We start from the raw sequence: 20,394 nt of genomic DNA on the forward strand, positions 1-20,394 counted from the left end.
CGGCCGCCGGGAACTGCTGCGGGGCCCCGGGATGAGCTGTCCGCGCTGCGGGCGCCCCAGCCGCGCCCGCCGAGGGAGGAGGAGGAGGCCCAGCGGCGGGAGGGGCGGGGCGCGGCGCACCTGAGCGCGGAGGGGCGGGGCCTCGGCGGCGCTCCCGCCCCCGCCCGCTCCCTCGCCGCCCTGACTCGGCCCTTTCCGTCCCGCTTCGGCCCCGCTCGGCTCCCGCCCCCCTCCGCCCCTCGCTTTCTCCCTCCCTCCGGCCAGGGACTGCCCCTGAGCTCAGGCCGGGCGAGTTGGCGGCGGCTGGTCGCGCGCGTCCCGTGCGCTGCGGCTCACCTGGACAACCCCCGTCCCACCCCCGCCCCGCGCCTCGTCCCACCTAAACTCCTTCGAGGTAAGGGGGCTCTCCCGGCCGCCCGCCACGGGACGGGCGCGGGGGACCCCTCTCCGCTGGACGTGTCCCCTCCTGCTCCAGCCGGCTGGGGGCTCCATGCCCCGTCCGGGAATGGAGGAGGGGACAGTCCGTAGCAGCGCGTAGCTGGGGCCCGCGCCGGCGGAGAGGAGTCGCGGGGGAGCGGGGCTCACAGGTGGCAGTGGCGCGCGGCGGCGGGCCCGGGTGGGACGGGTGGGGCTCGCGTCTCCTCCTCCTCGCCCTCCCCCCGGGGTCGCGGATCTCGGGGCGCGGGGCGGAGAGGGGCGCCCCGCGAACCGGTGGCCGGGAGGGCGCGGCGATCGCCGCCCCGGGGGCGCCCCGGGACCTGACTTCGCTCTCTCCCTCCCCTCCGCCCTCCCGCCCCGTGTGCTTCCCTGCAGAGCCTCGGTCGCGCCGCGCGACCGCCCCGCGCGGTCCCACTCGCCCTCTCGCTCCCGGGGGAGGCGGCGGCGGCGGCGGCGGGACTCGCGGCTGTGAGGGGCGCCCCCGCTGGCCCCTCTTGGGAACATGGCGACGGGCGGCTATCGGAGCGGCGGCGGCGGCACCACCACGGACTTCCTGGAGGAGTGGAAGGCGAAGCGGGAGAAGATGCGCGCCAAGCAGAACCCCGCGGGCCCGGGTCCGAGCGCCGGCGAAGCGGCCGCCAAGTCCCCCGGAGCCGCGGCCGCCGGGACCTCGGAGCTCAACCACGGCCCCCCGGGCGCGACCGCACCTGCCGCCCCCGGGCCCGCCGCCCTCAACTGCGCCCTGGGCCCCTCCGCGCTGCCCCGCGCGCCCCCGGGTTCGCGGCGGCCCGAGGACGAGGGTCCCGTCCCCGCCGCCGCCGCTGCCGCCGCCGCCGTCCCGGGGCCCCCGGCCAGCCGGGCGGACGAGGAGGAGCCCGACGGCGCCCCGGAGAAGGGCCGCAGCTCGGGGCCCAGCGCCAGGAAAGGCAAAGGGCAGATCGAGAAGAGGAAGCTGCGGGAGAAGCGGCGCTCCACCGGCGTGGTCAACATCCCCGCGGCCGAGGTGAGCCGGGGCGGGCGGGCCGGGGCGGGGCGCGGAGGGAGCGCGGCCGCCTCCCGGCTCCTCCAGCAGGGAGCTCCCTCGGCCCGGGTCCCTGAGTCCCCTGGATGCTTGCAGCCGTGACGGGGTCTGACTTGAGCAAACGGTTCCTGCAACTGTCCCCCCCCCCCATTAGTAGGACACGTGCTTTTTTTCCCCATCCCCTCGGAACTCGGCCACTGCCTTAGAGTGATGGGCAGTGGGTGCCCCGCGCCCCCACACTAAGATTTGGCAGCCCGGGCTGGTCCGTGTGGAGGTGACCAGTTAGGAAAACCGAGTCCCGGAGGGGATGACGTCTTCTGGTTTCCCACGTGTCCACCTCGGACTATCGGGTTGTTCTATCTCGGCTCCCCTAGCAGTGTTTACCGGGAGGACACCTGTGAAGCCAAGCGTAGGCTTGGCGGTAGCCCAGGCGGCGCTATCTCGCGGTAAACCCGAGAGGAGCGCGTCTGGATAGGAGTCCTCCAGGGAGCACGGCCGTCCCCGCCCCCCACCCTGCCCAGCGGCGTTCTGGACAGCAGGGATGCCGGAGCAGCCACCCTTCCGAGGGCTCCGAGACTTCTTGCGGTTATTGAACAGTCAGGGAAATATTTGCGAGGGGAGTGTGTGCTCTTTTGTTTGGGGGGTATTTTTGGTATTTCACCAAACATTTCTTCAGGCGGCAGCAGGAACATTTTATTAGAGGACTACTTTAAAGATTTTTTTTTTTTCCTTCACGGAAGTGTATAATTGCCCCTCCATCTACCTGAAAGAAAGCAACTCCAAAACCGTTTGGGGGAAGTGGTCTGCCCACTGTGCTTCACTCGAGGAAGCCACATCTCTTACTCGGTGGCTTTTTAGTTTTTACCCTCTGCCCACAACTTTATACTTGGCCTTTTTATCCATTAGGTGACTGATACAGTGTTTACTAACTTCGGGCGGGGAATGTAGCTTGGTGGTCGAGCGTTTGCAAAGCGTGCATTGAGGCCCAGTGTTTGATCCCCAGCACTGCCTAAACAAACCAAACCAGAACAAAACAGAACACAAAGCCACATTAAAAGCCAGGCATCGGGGCTCCTACCTGTAATTCCAGCCCTTTGTGGCTGAGGAGGAGAGATGGGCAGTTTTGAGACTCTTCAGGGTGACGTGTTTGTGAGACAGTCTCCACACCCAACCCCCACCAGTTTACTAACTCTAATTGTGGTTGAGGTAATTTGTAGTAAGTAGTGTATTAGAATTATAAATTTAAGTATTAATACGATTTTCATACCTAGAAGATCAGAGTATGTCTCTGTAGGGTCTATTTTTGTACTTTTATGTGAATGTTTCAGAGATTTTTATCAGCCAGAACAACTGTCCTTGTGGTTTGCTACTTGTACAAGATATCTGTTACTCATTAAAGTTGCTTTCAGAGGAATTCGTAAGAATGGTAATCAAATTTCCAGGTTTCTTTTTCTTAATGTAAAAATATGAAAATTGAGGAGACTTGAAGACAAAGCTTTGGAAAGACTGCATTCTCAGCTTTATTTTTAAAAGCAGCTTATGGTCCAAATAAAAGAACTTGTGAGTTTTTTTTTTTTTTTTTTTCCTCCTCATGGTTCATCTGACAGGGATCTTATTTTGGTAAATATGTTGGCAGATGTTAAACTTCATTCTTTTGGTCTGGCTGCTTGTGCTAAAATTATTTTTTAATTACTAAAAAAAACCCCCAAAAACAGGGAAAATAAGTAGGGTGTATCTTTGGAGAGCCTAAGAAGCATCCTTTGTTACTGGGTCCTCCTCTGAGCGAGGGAACGCAGTGCTGAGAATGTGAGAATGTAGATGACTCCCCACTGCAACTGAGTCTAATACTCTGGAATGTTTTTCCTTTGGGTGTTGGCAACTCCTAAATTTAATCTTCCTGAAAAACAAACAATGCAGGGTACCATTTTTTTTTTTTTTTTTTTTTTTTTTTGTCTGTGGAATTTGAACCTTTTTTATTGAATAGGGAATTGAGGATTGCTTTCTTTCTAGTGGTAACCATGGCTTCGTTTCAAGCTGTAGGACCCAACAAAACAAAGTCATATTTTACCACAGTATCTAATTAGTAGGCATACTTCTCCAGTGTCTCTTTTCCTTGGTTCTAGAATTTTAGAACATTTTTTTTTCTAGATTGCTTTAACAGTTGGAGAATATATATTGCAGAACTTTGAAGCTGAACCATTTTCATATCTTTCGGGTTGTTGCTGTTTTAGAATTGTATGCAATGCCTTCTAGTTTTGAACAGTGAAAGCCACTTGCTGAAGGGCTTCGTGGGTTCCGTAGTTTAGCCCTCCTGTTTTAGTAAGTTGTATTTTATAAACTTTTTAGATACCACCAACCTGTTGCTAGTGAAACAAAGAGGTATTTTGTCTCCTGTGGAGTGATGCTTGCATTCATTCACAGTGTTCCCAGCCAGGTTTACTCCAGATTACCCTGGAGTCTATGTAGAAGACACGTTTCAGGTCTTGAAAAACATTACTCCTTCCAGAAGTCTGTACTCTTGGCTGTGGTGGTCTATGTTTTCAGTCTCTCTGTGGTTGAGGCCTGGAATACACAGTGAAACCATCACCCTCCCCACCCCCAATATGGACACACTAAACATCCATGTGTTATATTTATTCTGGCTTTCAACAACTCACTTTATTATTCTATTGTGTTAGCCACAAAGGCTACAGCGAAACATTCCAGTACCAACCAGGAGGTAATTTATCGAGGAAACAGGTTAAAAGCTAAAACCACCTGATGCAGGATAGGAGACAAGGCAGGACTGTGGGAGTTGAGTCTAAAAGTCCAAATTTCCAGATATCCTTTCATGAGGCAAAATCTAGTTTTCATAATTAGTTTTCTTTTCTTTTCTTTTCTTTTCTTTTCTTTTCTTTTCTTTTCTTTATTCCTCTGACTTTACGTTTTCTGCTATTCCTGTGCAGTAGTGACAAGCTCTAGGTTGGATAATTAGGACATAGCATACTACCCGCTTCTAGTGTTCAGGTTTTTCAAATCAGACAAATGATCATTACATACCCGTGTTCACTGCCTTGTGTAACAACCTGGGCAAAACAACGAAGCGAGTGTTTGGAGAGAACAAGGCTGGAGTCTAGGAAGAGGGGTAAGCCATAGCTCTGCCTTACTGGGAAAAGCATGGGGACGCATGGGAACACAGCCCGCTGTTTGCTGGGATGCTCTACCTTTCGAGGGAAAAGAGGATTGAGCTGGGACCAACTTGAGGATGAGGCTTTTGGGTTGAGAATATGCACGTGCATATTCTCATGTATGCTTGCACACAAATGTGGTATTTTAAGTGTCAAAGCATAGTGGTTCTTAACTTTGGCAGCCTGTTGGTATCATGTGCGGAACTTAAAAATAAATGCTCCCCCTGCTGATTCTTGGCCCTTCCTGCCCTCCACTCCCACTCCCCTGTGATTTAATGGGTTTGGGAATGGAGCCCAGGCATTAATATTTTTATAAGCTCCCCATGTAGTTCTAATGTGAGTCAGGGTTAAAGCCCATCGGGTCGCAGCGTGGGGCTACAGAAGTGACCAGAACACAGCATTGTCCCCAGTACAAGGAAACATGCTTAGGAATGGTGGGCTTCATCCCTAAGCAGCACACCTCCTTCAGAGGAGGCGGCAGCACTCAGGGCTTCTCAGGCAGTTGTTTATCTGCTCTGTTTACCAAGCAGCTGCCTGAAGACAGTCGTCGCAGAAAATAGGTGATGGTAGCATTGAAGGCTTGGTTTATGTTAAAAGCCAGTGTCTATTTCAGCCTACTTCCTGCACAGTGCTTGGCTAAAGTGCTTACTGTCCTTGCAACGTTGTTATGTAGTTGCTCTCTTTCCTAGGACCAGAGAAGAAAGTAAAGTTTAAATGACTCAGAGAATACAGACGTAAATGTGACACTTATTATATGCTGATTTAAAAAAAGGTGCCACAGAGGTGGTAGAGCAGTGTTTTCATGTTCTTGTGTGTGTATGTGTGTGTAAGAAAGACAGATTTTTTTTTAAAAGAATTAACTTTGCATTATTTAGCATATTTCCTTATCTTTCTCCCCTCATGTTTTATTAAAGTTGTCATTAATAGTTAGGCCTTTGAAAGAGAGCCCGTAAAGGCTTGGAATTGAGTAGAAATTAAGCCAAATTTGTAGGCTCAGAGGCTGCTTTCTGATCCTTTATAGTTTGCCTCTTCTGAAGCACTGAACAAGATTTTTTAACAACAGGGTGCTATCATAATTTAAAAAAAATATGAAATTATTTTTGTTAGCAATTCAAAAATGTATACTTTAATACTACTTAAATGATATATATATATATATTTTCTTGTCAAGATAGTGTTGCTGCTGCATAATTTGAACTTAGGCCTTCAGAGGTGAGGCTGGAGGATCATTTACTATTGAGAGCGCTTTCACGTGAGTACTGTCCAGGAGGCAGTTATTCAGCAGATTTGCCGACCCACGCATGGGGTTTGTTCAACTTAGTGAACCTTATAAATCCTGGTAGGTTAGGAAATGGTTCTTACTACATAGCAAGCCCAGTGTCCTAAGTGACTGCAGCGTTTGTACACTGTACTCCCATTCACATGTCAGATTTTCTCCACCTCTGACTCACTGCTAGTGTCTTTCCTGATTCATCACCCAGAAAGGTGGACAGTCTGGAACACGATGGGAATACCAAGGGACTTTTCTTAATCTTCCTGGAGGGTTTAGTAAGAGTGCTGATATAAAATGTTTTGTAGGTTTAAAATTGTTGCTAAATATCTGGGCTCGCAGTTTTCTCAGGTTCCCCTTTAGTCCTTTAAAAGCGGAGAGATCCGCATACCATAAAATCCATCCTTTTATCAGCGTAGCTGCGGGCCTGGGGACCTATTGTTCATTGCGAGAGCACTTGTTAACATGCATGAGGCCCTCGGTCTGACTCCCAACAGAAAAGAAACGAGCAGGCAGTTCTGTTCCTTCACTGCGCTCATAGGCTGTGCTCTGTAAGTGCTTTTGTCTTTTCATCTGGAATTTTCTTCACGTTATGGAACGTGTGGTTGGCTAGGTTTTAGCTCTCACTCCGTAAAGGGCAATAGATCTCAAACCGTGACAAGGTAATGATTTTAAGTAATGTAGCACCAGTCTCTCCTATGTTTCACAGAAAAGAAATTCTGATGTACTCCTTTGTTTTCCTTTTTTTTTTTTTTTTTTTTTTAAGTTGGGCACCTAATCTCTGCTGGAATTTGGTGCTAGAAGTATTTAATGGAATATTATGTATATTTTGAGTTATTTCATGTTCATGAAGACCTGCAAAGTTTTGATTACATAACCACTTGAGAGTATTGCTCCATATTGAGAAAACAGTGGCGCTTTAGATTGCTTGAAGGTTGAACTGTGTTAGCGAAAAAAGGTGATCTTTAAAAATGTGGATTAAGTAGGGAACAGACCAGGTGTGTGAAACCTGCTTATTTCAGTGTAGACTTGCCAGATCCACCTGATTAGAGTGAGGTGCCTGGGACTGTGCTTTGACATGTTCTTGAGTGACTAGTGTGTATGTATGTTTTGTGTTTGTATGTATATATGTGTATGCATGCGTGTATGTATATGTATGTATATATGTGTTGATGTGAGTCTGTATGTATGTGTTTGTGTGTTTGTATGTGTGTGTATATGTATGCATTTGTGTGTGTATGTGTAAGTTTGAGAACTGACATGAATAGACTAGTTTACTCATTTATTGAACTAAACTAATACTAGTTATCTGGCGGAGTAGCTGTGTGATTCTAATTAATGTGGAAGAGGTTAAGGCAGGAGGATGGTGTCGGAGATGAGCATGACTTCTACAGGAAGACATTGTCTCAAAAAAAGGGGGGTTATAAAAATCTTCAAAAGGTAGTTACATGAATTACATTGATAACTGCTTCTTGTGTAGTGGACTTGATACAAGGATGGTAATTATTTTTTTCCTCTTAAAGCTTATTGCAGATACTTTCACAGAGATAATTTGATCTGCTTGGAAATTTATATCACTTTAAATATTTATATAATGCCATGTATTCAATGCAAAATGCATCTGCTTCTTGTCCTGCATTTATCAATAGCTTTTAGCTTTAGGTAAACCTTGTATGGTTTACCGTAGAGAAGCACATGTAATAAATATATGTAACTAGAACTGAACTGCCACTCAAGTTTTACATATGATTAAGGGAAAGTACACAATACATTTATGGATACTTAATAACCAGCAGTTCAAACTCTTTAATGGTTTTCTAGCCTTCTTATCAAAACTTGTGTTAGATGCAGAATGGTTTCCTTTGTTTGCGGACTAGCAGTTGATTTTCTACATACTTGGAGAAGAAGGAACTTCCTGGTTGTTTTAGACAGTTGTGCTAGAACCAGGACACGGGCTGGTATGGGATCAGTCACAGCCATCTGTTCCTTTAGCTTACCTCATACACCTGGTACTGTGACACCTGAGATCTATAATAACACTAAATGTCTAAGTGGCAAAACTACATTTCAGAGGTAGAGATAGCTCCAAGTTTAAATCCCAATATATGATTTGCAGCTAGTAGACCATGCTTTGATGTTTTTAGAAATACTCATCTAATTTTCCTCCCTTTTCTTCTTCCCCTTCTTCCTCTTTTCTTCCCCTCCCCCTCTCTCCCTTCCTTTTTCTCCTTCCTCCCTTCCTCCCTTCCTCCCTTCCTCCCTTCCTCCCTTCCTCCCTTCCTCCCTTCCTCCCTTTTCCTGAGAAAACAGGGTCTCTAGCTAGCCTAGAACATTCTATGTAGAGCCTTTTGCACTTGAACTCACAGAGATCCTGCTCTGCTTCCAAGGTGCTAGGATCACAGGCAAGCACTGTAAGCCCAGCTCAGGTCTGATTTAAGTAGTGTTGTTTCTGTTTCACATTGAATATCAAGAAATATGACTGTCAGGTTTTGAAAGGCATTATTTTGTTAGGGTTTTGCTGGAATTAATGGATATGAAAGTTTATGTTGCAGATCAGTTTGTTTTTATATCTGTAATAAACATTCAGGGGCTAAGGGTATAGGATTACTGAAAATAGAATCAAGTTGGAAATAGAGTGAAAATCAATGTCTAATGTCTTATAATCTAATTCATGACTAAACTTATAGGCATGTAAACTAGTATTTCTTTGAGAACTTGCTATATAATATATGAATTATTTTTATTATTTCTGGAGTTGCAGAATATTTTTTTAAAAAGTACTGACTTAATTTTTTTAACTTTTATTAATTACACTTTATTCACTTTGTGTCTCCCCCTCTCCCTCCCCTCTTAATCCTACCTTCCCTCCCCCTTCTTCATGCATGCACCTCCCTAAGTCCACTGATAGGGGAAGTCCCCCTCTCTTTCCTTCTGATCTTAGTCTATCAGATCTCATCAGGAGTGGCTGCATTGTCATCTTCTGTGGCCTGGTAAGGCTGCTCCCCCCTCAGGGGGAGGTGATCAAAGAGCAGGCCAATCAGATTATGTCAGAGGCAGTCCCTCTTCCCATTACTATGGAACCTACTTGGAAACTGAACTGCCATGGGCTATATCTATGCAGGGGTTCTAGGTTATCTCCATGCATGGTACTTGGTTGGAGTATGAGTCTCTGGAAAGACCCCTGTGTTCAAATTTTCTGGTTCTGTTGCTCTCCTTGTGGAGTTCCTGTCCTTTCCAGATCTTAATATTTCCTACTTCTTACATAAGATTCCATGCAGTCTGCCCAACAGTTGGCCATAAGTCTCAGTATCTGCTTTGATAGTCTGCAGGGCAGAGCCTTTCTGAGGCCCTCTGTGGCAGGTTCCTAACTTGTTTTCCTGTTTTCTTCTTCTTCTGATGTCCATCCACTTTGCTTTTCTGGATGGGGATTGAGCATTTTAGTCAGAGTCCTCCCTCTTGATTAGTTTCTGTAGATGCACAAATTTTAGTAGGTTTATCCTATATTATATGTCTATATGAGTGAGTATATACTGTGTGTGTCTTTCTGCTTCTGGGACAACTCACTCAGGATGATCCTTTGCAGTTCCCACCATTTACCTGCAAATTTTATGATTTCCTTATTTTTCATTACTGAGTAATATTCCATTGTGTAGATATACCACAATTTCTGTATCCATTCTTCAGTTGAGGGGGTTGCAGAATATTTTTAGTAAGGAGAGCAGGGGCTATCTCTGACATAAACTCAGTTGCCTGCTCTTTGATCACTTCCCCCTGGCAGGGCAGGCTTGCCGAGCCACAGAGGAAGAGGATCCAGGCAGTCCTAATGAGATTTGATAGGTTAGGTTCAGATAGGGGAGGAGGACTCCCCTATCCAGTGGTCTAGGGGAGGTGGGGAGGAGGGAGGGAACAGCCTACAATTGAGATAAAAAGTGAATAAATTATTAAAAAAATTAAAAAAATAGTCAGGATGTCACAATAAAACAAAACAAACCCGTTTCATGTTTCAGACAATTAACAGGGAAAAATAAGTTAATATCAAACACACACACATAAAAATACATAGAAGATTTATTTCTTTAAAGTACACACAGTTTGGAGGCAGGACAGGTGTCCCTGTGGGTAAGATCACATACCTCTTTTCCACATACCTCAAAAACAACTGTAGCTCTAGCAACAAGGGATCCTGCATTCAAACGTGTGCATGTACCTCTGTGTGTTTGTGTGTGTGTGCATGTGTGTGTGCCCGTGTGTGTGGGTATTTGTGGTTGTATGTTCTTGAATACACACACACACAATTAAATATAAAAATAGATCTTTTAAGCTTGTGGTTAGGAGTGTAGCTCAGTGATACAGCGGTAAACCTCTGGATCTGATCATGGAACAGAAAGAAAAGGTGTAGGCGATTCATTTACTGTGGTAGATGCAGTGGGGTTGTACTCACCAAAGCAGCCACAGAAGTCACTTTTAGGATTTAAGTCCTCAACAAACTTGTTGATACTCTACAGCATCCAGGTGGACTCTAACCGATGAGTGTCAAGGCAGGAGCAGAGAGACAATAACTTTTGCTTATGTCGGTTATTGTCTGTGCATTTCCGAGCAGGGGCTTCCCCGCGGTATGTCTTCACATTAACTCAGAAGGTGGTTTTTTTTTTCCATCATTGTAGGAGACAAGGAATTTGAGCCTCAAAGAAGCTGTGTCTTGCCCAAAGGCTGTACTGGCAGACTGTAGTCTGTTTGGGCACAGCGCTCACATCGCACATTGGTTGTCATTGTTGGAAACACCTTGGGTCTGATCTCTCAGAAGTAACTAATGTGCAGAGAATCTGTGGTGGGCAGGGAGTGGAGAACAGTTAATGAGGAGTGGGCAGCTCAGCCTGGGATGGATCCCAGGGGCAGGCCAAGGAATCCAACTGATTCTGTTGCTCTTTGTCAGTGTACTTGGCACAGCGCTCCCTTCCTCTGTCCATACCTGTTTATACAATAACTCTCATTAGTTTCTGGAAAGGAAGAAGGTTACCTGCCTAATGTGAAATCCTTACTAAGAGGACTCTTTGTTCAGGAACAGATAAATCTCCTGAAGAGGAATGAACTATATAAAGTAGTGTCAAATAATAGATACATAGTAAGAGAAGGAATTTCAAATTTCCGAGTTGAAAAGTAACTCGGGCAGGTGGTGGTAGTGCACACTTTAAATCCAGCACCCGAGGCAGACAGATGTCTGTGGGTTCAGTGCCAGTCTACAGAGAGAGTCCTAGGACAGCCAGGGCTGCAAAAAGAAACCCTGTTTCAAAAAAAAAAAAAAAATCTTAAGAAGGGTGGTGGGGGAGACAGTAAGTAACTCATTGATAGAATCCAACACAAATGTAGCTTTATGATGAATACATTTGTGAATGACTTTGGAGGTGAGGTGAAGAGACTGGGATATCAAATGTCCTTAATCTGGGCCAGTGGGTAAAGAGGCTATTGCTAAGTCTGAAAACCTGAGTTTGCTCCCTAGGGAGACATGATGGAAGCAGAGAACAGATTCTTGCAACTTGGCTTTTGACTTTCAAGTCTATATACATCATGACATATACTTTCCACTCTGCTGCCACACAAATAAATGAGTAAATAAAAAGATATAATACATCTTTTTTTTTATTGCCAGAATGTGATCTGAACATAAGTCACCGAGAAGTTTACAGGTTGCTATTGTTTCTCGAGTTCGGACTTTCCTCTTCCTGGGCTGTGAAAGCCAGGGATCTGTTGCTTTCTTAACTGCCTCCCATTCTTCTTGGAATACGATTCCTTAAAGGATAAGTGTTACCTTGCAATCTTTTCTCTCTTCTTGTGCAGCTTCTCCACGTTTTCCTTCCTCTCCTTTGTTTCCCGTTTGTGTTTTTGAAGAACTCTGGTGCTTTTCCAAATCACGGTTTGAGATACGATATTTGTCTCACATGTGCAAGAGCCTGATGTATATGTGGCTGTGTGTATGTGAGCGTGCACGCCTGCACACTCCTGTAGCGAGGCTAAAGGAGGATGTCAGATAGCCTGCTCTACTGGGCCCTGCCCCATTCAGTCTCTCATTAAACCAGGAGCTCCCAGATACTTTAGCTAGGCTGGCTGGCCAGCAGGCCCCAGGATCCACCCGTTCTGTCTGCTCCAGTGCTGGGGTTCATGTGCCCATGCTGTTTGTTTTAAGGTTGCCATCAATCCAAACTCAAGTCTGTGTGCCTGCATTCCAGGCACTCTTTTATTTGCTGAGCCGTCTCCCACCTTTACCTTATTTTTCGAGACAATCTCCCTTTGAACCGAGAACTTGCCATTCTTGGAGGTAGATGAGGCTGGCTCTGTTAGGCTCTGGGTACCCCCTTCCCTTTATAGCCCCAGGTCTGGGGTCATAGGTGGTCATCAGCAAACCCAGGTTTGCATTGACCACCGTGAAGCTGAACTCAGTGTCTCCTGCTTGCACAGTAAGTGCTTTATCCACTGAGCCATCTCCCCAGCAGTGACAGAGGTGATCAGGAAGGGGAGAAACAACTCCCAGAACTTGTCCTTTGACCACCACATGTACTCTGTGTCACACACACTCACACTAAAAAAAAAAAAAAAAAAAAAAAAGAGGGTTGTGTAAGATTAATTATGGATTAACATTTACTGGTTTGATATATTTTCTTTTTACATATTGTGTTAGGTTTTATGTATATATTTAATAACCTTCCTTTAAACTTGACATTGTCTCATGAATTTTTACATCGTTTTTAACATTTTGTATGAATGAGTGTTTGGCCATCGTGTGTCCATGCGCATGATGTGTGTGCCTAAGATGATTCTGGAACATTAAAGGATGTGGATAGGCCAGGCATGGTGATGCATCCCTTTAATCCCAATACCCAGGAGGCAGAGACAGACAGATCTCAGGGTTTTTCTGTGTAGCCCTGGCTGTTCTAGAACTCACTCTGTAGACCAGGCTGACTTTGAACTCAGAGATCCATCTGCCTCTGTCTCCAGCTGCTGGGATTAAAGGCATGTTCCACCATGCCAGGGCTACACAGAGAAACACTGTCTCACAAAACAAAAACAAACACACAAAAATTGCTCGCACTATACATGGGCAATGAATATTGTTTTGATCATGGAGTAACTTAGGTATTTGTATTTTATAATAAGCAGGTCATATTCACAATAGGTGATCCTGTGTTCCTTATGCCTTTCTCCTATGTGCTTTGCACATTTTTAATTTATTCATCTTTAGACTGTCTTCAGGGAGAGTGCTGTTGTTGTCCTGTACATCTTTAACAGCTATAACAGCATGACCCAGAGGAAAAGAGCCATTCTGAATTTCTGATTTGGGAAATTCATCACCACCTATGGTCTGTCTTCTCTGTTTTTTTTTTTTTTTTTTTTTTTTCTAGAGTCTGGCTTCACCACAGGATGACAGTCACCTTTTACAGTCAAACCTGAGCAATGTGACATCGTTATATCATGCATGCTTTCAGGTTTTAAATGGTATTATTTATTCACAGGATGTCTCAGTTGATTTCTTTCTTTTTTCTTTTTCCATGCTGGGATGTCCCTAAGTCCACACAAAGGTGAGGCCTGTGCCCAAAGCTGAGTTACAATCCCAGACACCAGGTTTTGGAAGTTTTAATGTTATCCATTTCTGAGGTGCTTGTATGAAAATCCAGAATACCAATACATACAGTTTTCTGTTTACTCTTAGCTCTTATTCTCAGCACTCATAGACCAAATCTAAATCAGAATGATTTAGTTGTTTAGTTTTATATTAATAAAGTCTCGGTTTTAATCTCCAGTTAGAGAGGGAAGTGGTTCCTACTTTTAACAGGGAATTTAACTTAGAGAATTGCCAGCCATGTACCGGAAAAGATGGGCTGTCTCTTACTGGCACGTGAATGTGGAGCTGGAGGACGCGCTTTCAGCTTTTAGTAGTACAAACCATAGTTTAAGAGGTCTGCTTGTTTACCGGGGACAAAGTTAGAGTGATGTAAACATTTAGAGGTTTGTCCAGAGGCTTGTGGACTGCAGACTTCTGTCTGACAAGAGGGTGGTGTTGGGCTTGAGGGGCCCATTCTCAGATCTGCAAATGGTGCCTCCAGCTGTCCGCTGCTGGGGTTCTGAGGTCCGGGGGCACTGCAAAGCTGATCTCTGATGCTATGTGAAGCAATGCTGCCGTGGTAACGAAGAACAGTTCAGGTGATACTAATGGGAACAGGGGCAGGCAGGACAGGACAGCAAGCAGAGGCAAAGGAACAGCTCATGTAACACGGGCCAGAGTAATTGAGACTATTATCCTCTAACTGGGTGTGGCTTTTTGTTGTTGTTGTTAAGATTTGTTTGTTTAGGTATATGGGTGTTTTGCCTGCCTGTATGTCTGTACTACATGTGTGCATTGTCCTCAGAAGTGAGAATCCCCTGTCACCATGTGGGTGCTGGGAATCAAACACAGGTTGTCTGGAAGAGCAGCCAGAGCTCTTAACCACTGAACCACCTCGCAGTGTTAGTTGTTATAATGGTTTAGTGTGTATTTTGAAGGTGTTCTTTTATGATTGCCACATTTAGATGAACTATGGCTGCAGAGTCATAGTCATATATCAGTAAGTAAATGAAAATGCTAGAATTGAAACTAGTGATGGACAAATGAGGACACATTTTATCATCTTCTCTACTTTCTATGTGTTTACAGTTTTATAGAGAAAAATGAGGTACGTGTGTGTGTATGTGTGTGTGTGTGTGTGTCTGTGCATGTGCAAGTTTAAACTGATGTGACAGAAGGGTGTGTACAATGGAAGGCAGATAGAAAATCTGGTGATAGTACTGTGGAGAAGCCTAAGCAAGAAGAGAGGGCTGCAGAATGGTCGTCCTACTTTAGGGTTGTCAGTGAAGGCTCTGGTGAAACAAGGCTTTTGAATCGAGAGCTGACTTTGGGGAATGAACAAGTTGTGTACAAATTAAGGGAAGGAGCTGAGGGAAAAGCTGTGGTGGAAAAGAGTACAGAACAGGCTTCAGGGAAACGATCTTGCATTATGCAGTGTATCAGAGAGGTCTACCTACCTGGGTGATGCATATGTGCAAAGAAAGCGACAGGTTCAGGGTCCTGGCAAGTAGAGTGCAGCAGGGAGCAGCATAGGTGGTCACTAGAGGTTGATCTCCTCACTGGTTTCGGGGGGGAGGGGGCGATTGCTGCAGGTGAGCCAGGATGTTCTAGGTGAGTGCTCCATCAGAAAGCTACTCTTTTGGCCTTCACGTTCCCCATCAGCTCCATTTGTTGAGTTATGGTTTTAAAGTGTGAACACAAAATCATCTGCTTTGTAGGTTGGCTGACTATGAGTGTTTGAAGGTAATTATTTTTGTTACTGTTGGTGGTGGTGATCCTTAATATTTGTTTGCCATGTAAGATTACGAAGAATTTTAGAAGGATAGGATACATATCCAAATGGAGTAATAATTTTATTTAAATTAAAAAAAATTTTAATCCTAGAGTTCTCTAAAAATCACAGATGTTGAGAAATACACTTAAAACGTGTAGCAAGGGCTGGTGAGATGGCTCAGAGGTTAAGAGCACTGGCTGTTCTTCCAGAGGTCCTGAGCTCAATTCCCAGCAACCATATGGTAGCTCACAACCATCTATAATGAATTCTGGTGTGCAGGTGTACATGCAGACAGAACACTGTATACATAATAAATAAATAAATCTTAAAAAAAAGTAGCGAGACTTAGATATCCTTCTTTGAAAATTGTGAGCTGTAGCTTTATTATTGAGTATTAGGAAATACCTGCCAACAGTTGTTTGGACATCAGAACGAGCCAGTTGCAACCATTGCTGTTAGCTCTGATATTATGCAAATTGATCCCCAGGTGGTGCTTGCTGTCTTGGGAAGCCTGATGATGATGGTTAGGTAGTGTGGCCCTTTTTAGAATGAAATTGGCCAAGAGCTTTTTAAAACAAAACAAAACAAAACAAAACTTTTTTTTTTTTTATGAAAAATTTCAGTGGACATTTGTTTTGCCCTTTAAGAAATTAGTCCCAGTATAAACAAAGAAAGGAATCGCTGTTTATCATTTTTTAAATAATGTATTTAAGTTTCAGTATATATTTTCTTTTTCTATGTATCTTTAGATGTTTTAAAAGGGAATACTTGAGAGACCCTAAACTAAGGATGGATGGAGAAAATAACCTGTTAGAATGATTATCGTGTTTCTGTGTTACTTAAGTCCATGATTGTGCAGATTGTGGGACCTGAACCAGTCATCAGTATATAATGTCAGAGGACGGTATGGGTAATTTGGATGAATAAGCATACCTCTGCTCTGCGATAGAGCTTCCCTTTCTCCTGCCATTGCAGAGAACTTCTGAGACTTCTGCTTTTGTGTATGTTTGCATTCTCTTGAATGTAAATCACCTTTTGTTGTTTTAAGTTGCATTAAAATCATTGTGCACAAAACCCTAAATGTAAGGTTTATTGGCCTTCCTTAATTTTACACAGTGCTCTACCCTAGGGAATTTTGTACACACCTCAGATCCTCCAGCATCTCAAAAACCAAAATCATTCTAACACAACTAGTCAGGGTCTTTGAATTGTCTGAAATATATAGGTTAAGATGGAAGGAATTATCTTAAAGTGTACTTACTACAGGTTTCATCCCTGGGCTTGTCACTTCTGAATCCGTCTGGACAATGGCAGGCAGGAGCCTGTATGGGTCTCTTTACTGAGAATAGTGCATCCCCATAATCCTTGTCCTGGTTCTTCAAGCTGCACCCCCTCCCTGTTCTCTAATCTTCCTTTCTAATCAGGTGTTGAGAGTGTGAGGGTGGACGGCAGTGTAGAGCACTTCAGGTGCCTGGAAGCAGGTGTCGCTAGTTCTTTTCAGAAGCTCCACTGTCTCTAATGCCCCAGGCTTGAAGCTGAACTGTTTCGCTAGGGAAATACATTTTTGTTGTTGTTGCTGGAAACATTAAAATATCTCACACTTTTGTAATTAAGAAAAGTCAAACAAGCAATCTATGTATAGATGTGCCATTGTATATCGCCAATAATTGTCAACTTATACCCAATCTTATTTCACCCATTTTTAACCCTATTATTTCGCAATGGTTCTAGATTTCCTAACATTTCACTTGTAAATAGTATGAGTTTATGAAAGATATATACAATTATTTTTCAAAGATAATCACTATCACTATTATATATAAATCTCTTATGATGGGGCAGCCAGAGTTCAAATTTCTATTTGTGTCTTGTGATTTTATATATTGATCTTGTATGCTGCAGGGCTGGCTGTGTGTCTTTGTAATTTATTTGTTGAATAGAGATGGTCATTTGCTTGGTAGTACTTGTCTTAAAGTTTAACGTAACCCTTGGAATTCATCATTTCCTATAAATTGTAGGTTAGATTTCAGCTCAGGTTCAGTCATTGCTTTTGTAGGAAGAATGCTTCTTCATGGTTGGCTCTCTGCTTCTGTAGGAGGAGAAACCGTCTGCTTCATTTTCTTTCTGTGATATCTTCAGTGACTGAGTTGACTGGACACCTGTCACCAAACTTTATTTTTAGGAGCCATTCTTATTCGTAAAAATAACTGAGTGCCCTCAGAGACTTTTTTTTGGTCTATGTTTAAATATTACTATGTCTACAAGTGTTTGTCTTACTAGAAACTCAAGACTGATAACCTTTAGAAGTTTCTGTTATGTAGAAGTAACAGGAAAAAACTGTCTAGTGGTGTTTACATAAACAACATCTTTGTAAAGAATGTTTTCTAAGGCAGAAACTCCAAAGGCGGATGTTCTGCATTTCTGTGTCTTTACTCTCCAGCTGCAGACACAGCTGGATTCCCATCATTGCCTACTCAGCTTGTTGTGAAATCATATATCACGGAGCCTTTGTGGCTTGATGTGCATTCCTGTGAGTGAGAGAGGGCCAGGTACATAGTGGTATTGTGCAAACTGTGTTGATGTGGCTGACTCTGAAGATGGGATCTACGTGGTGCCTAGACTATGCTTCTGGAGCTGTTAGTTTTTGGTCCATTTTATTTCTTTTCTTCATTCATTCATTTATGGTTTTTTGAGATCCCTCTCAGAACTCACTCTATAGACCAGGCTGGCCTTGAACTTGGAGATCTGCCTGCCTCTGCCTCCCAAGTGCTGGGATTAAAGCATGCACCACCATTGCCCAGTTTGGTCCATTTTTATTAGTGGTTGCAAAATGGAATTACTTTTCTATTCTCCTCCTTCTCTTCCTCTTCTTCCACTTCCTTTTTCTTTTGTACATCAGTGACCTCCTTTGATTAGCCATTTAGTTATGGAGATGCAGTTTGCAAAGATAAGGTCCTTTTAAGTGAGCTAGAACCTTTCCTAGGTTTGTTTGACCCTGGAAGAGAAGGACAAGGATAAAGCTGTGTTGAAACATACACTCGAGAGCACCCTCCACGTAAAGGAAGGCTACGGATTCATTTGCTTTGCTCTCTTGGATTATTAAGATGGAGTTGCATCTCACAGGCCGTGTGTTTGAATACCATATCAAATAACATTATAATCTAAGGAACTTGCTTGGGGAATCTAAAAAGGACAGGATCTTCTCAGTTAAATACTGTCACCTATTGGCTTCCTTATAGAAATGTTGTAAAGATTGGCAAGATAGTGTGTGTTCACAGTTTAAAGAGCTTATTTATTATGGGATGGATAATTGTTAACTCCATAGTGGGGGGAAAAATTACAGATTCTGTTACAGGATGTAGAGTTTTGCTACAGTTTGGTCTTAAAAATCTGAGCTATTTAATCTGCTTCCAGAATTACTTCCCAAACTCGAGTACTTCTGAATAAAGACAGGAAGTTGTAAGAATGCATACATGATAAAACTCAGACTAAAACTTGGAATGGAATAAAGTGGAGAGAGGGAGGTGTGTGTTAGGGCAATGGAAGCAGCAGATTAATTAGGCATAATAAAATTTCCATTCTTTTTCTTAGCCGCTAACGAAAAGAGGTCATCTTAACTGCTTACTTGTGTATATTTGAGAGGAATTGTAAAATCAGTTTTCCTGTACTTAAAAATTGGTACTTCAATTGACTTCTGGAATTTTATGATACAATAGATGAGACAAGTTTATTGAGCTAACTATATATAGATCTGAAAATGTTTGGCAGTTTAAATAGCTATTTAATGTGGGCCAGCAGTGGGAAGTATATGAGTTAAAGGATGGAAGGAAGCTAAACCAAGTATAATAATCTGTCAGTAAAATAAATCTTTTCCAGTTAGACTTACTTTCTGTTGTTTTTGGAACTGGTGAAAATTGTTTTAGAGATAAGCAGTTAATAGCATGGTAATAGACTGAAGAAGGTTCCAAGTTAGATATTTGTAGACTATAAGCAAATAAAAGAAATCAAAATAGTTTTTGTGTTTACAAAGTTTTCTTAAAAAAAATGAAGCTGGTTTGTGGTGGCTTATGTCTGTAATCACAGCACCGAGAAGCTGAGGCAGGAGGATTGCCTCAAGTTCACAGTGTGAGACCTTGTCTCAAGCAAATAAAATTAGAGGTGTTTCTGAGAACCTTATAAATAATGTAATCACTCCATGAAAACATGTCTTAAATTGGAGAAGAAATTAAATCTCTTCTTTCATTGTTTTTAGTCTGTTTCGTATTTACTGGGGTATAGAGCAAATGTTATAGTTCAAGGCCCAAACTGTAAATTTTCTTGAATTTTGGAAAGGGAATTAGTGAACGTTCCCTCTTTCAAAGTTGAAAATTGAAGGATTACTGTCTCATGTAGGTGATGAATGCAATCAGCAAGCTCAACAGTACATGGGAATTGATTTTGGTTACATGTTACTGTAACTATCAACTTTTAGGTCCTCTTTTTTTTTTCCCCCATTCATTTACTTTGGAGCTTTAAAAAAGGTACTCAGGAACCAGAGATGAAGTATAGTTGGTAGAATACTTGCCTACAGTGCATGAAACACTGGCTTAGTGCTAAACAGTGCAGAAACCAGGCTTGGGGGAGCATGCCTGTATTCAGGAAATAGATGTAAGATGGTCAGAAGTTCGAGCTCAGCCTCATCTGTAATTAGTTTAAGTCCAGCCAGGGATATATGAGAACCTTCTCCAAAAAAGGTACTCTGATCTTTAGTCACATTTAGCACTCTATTTTTAATATTACATTGAGAATGTTAGTATTGTAAAAAAAATTTTCAAAATAATCTGTAATCTCAAATGTATCTACTCAAACACCGTTTTAAATACCTTTTAGAGACATTGTCTACTTTATGTTTTCTATTTTTTATAATGAATTTGAAATCTCTTGCAAGTTAAAAGTACTGTACATAAGGGTTGGAGAGATGGCTCAGTGGTAAAGGGCATTTACACTCCTCCAAAGGAAGAACCTGAGTTGGGTTCCCACCACCACATCTGGAACCACCCTTAAACTCTACATTTTTATCCCTGTTGTGAATGTCAGAATTTTACAATTTTTTTAATAGCTAGATGCTATTTTATTGTGTATACCTACCAG

At 43.5% G+C, this 20,394-nt stretch overlaps 1 protein-coding gene across 1 annotated transcript in view; it reads left to right on the forward strand.

Moving 5' to 3' along the window:
• The first annotated feature begins 820 nt into the window (after positions 1-820).
• Pawr (pro-apoptotic WT1 regulator) overlaps positions 821-20,394 on the forward strand; it is an 82,903-nt gene continuing 63,329 nt past the window's right edge. Inside the window, exon 1 of the mRNA XM_021652990.2 lies at positions 821-1,441. Within this exon, the coding sequence (XP_021508665.1) occupies positions 941-1,441 (501 nt within the window). The 5' untranslated portion in view covers positions 821-940. The remainder of the gene's footprint in view (positions 1,442-20,394) is intronic.

Source organism: Meriones unguiculatus, chromosome 2 (genome assembly GCF_030254825.1).
Source record: "Meriones unguiculatus strain TT.TT164.6M chromosome 2, Bangor_MerUng_6.1, whole genome shotgun sequence".
Lineage (NCBI taxonomy): Eukaryota > Metazoa > Chordata > Mammalia > Rodentia > Muridae > Meriones > Meriones unguiculatus.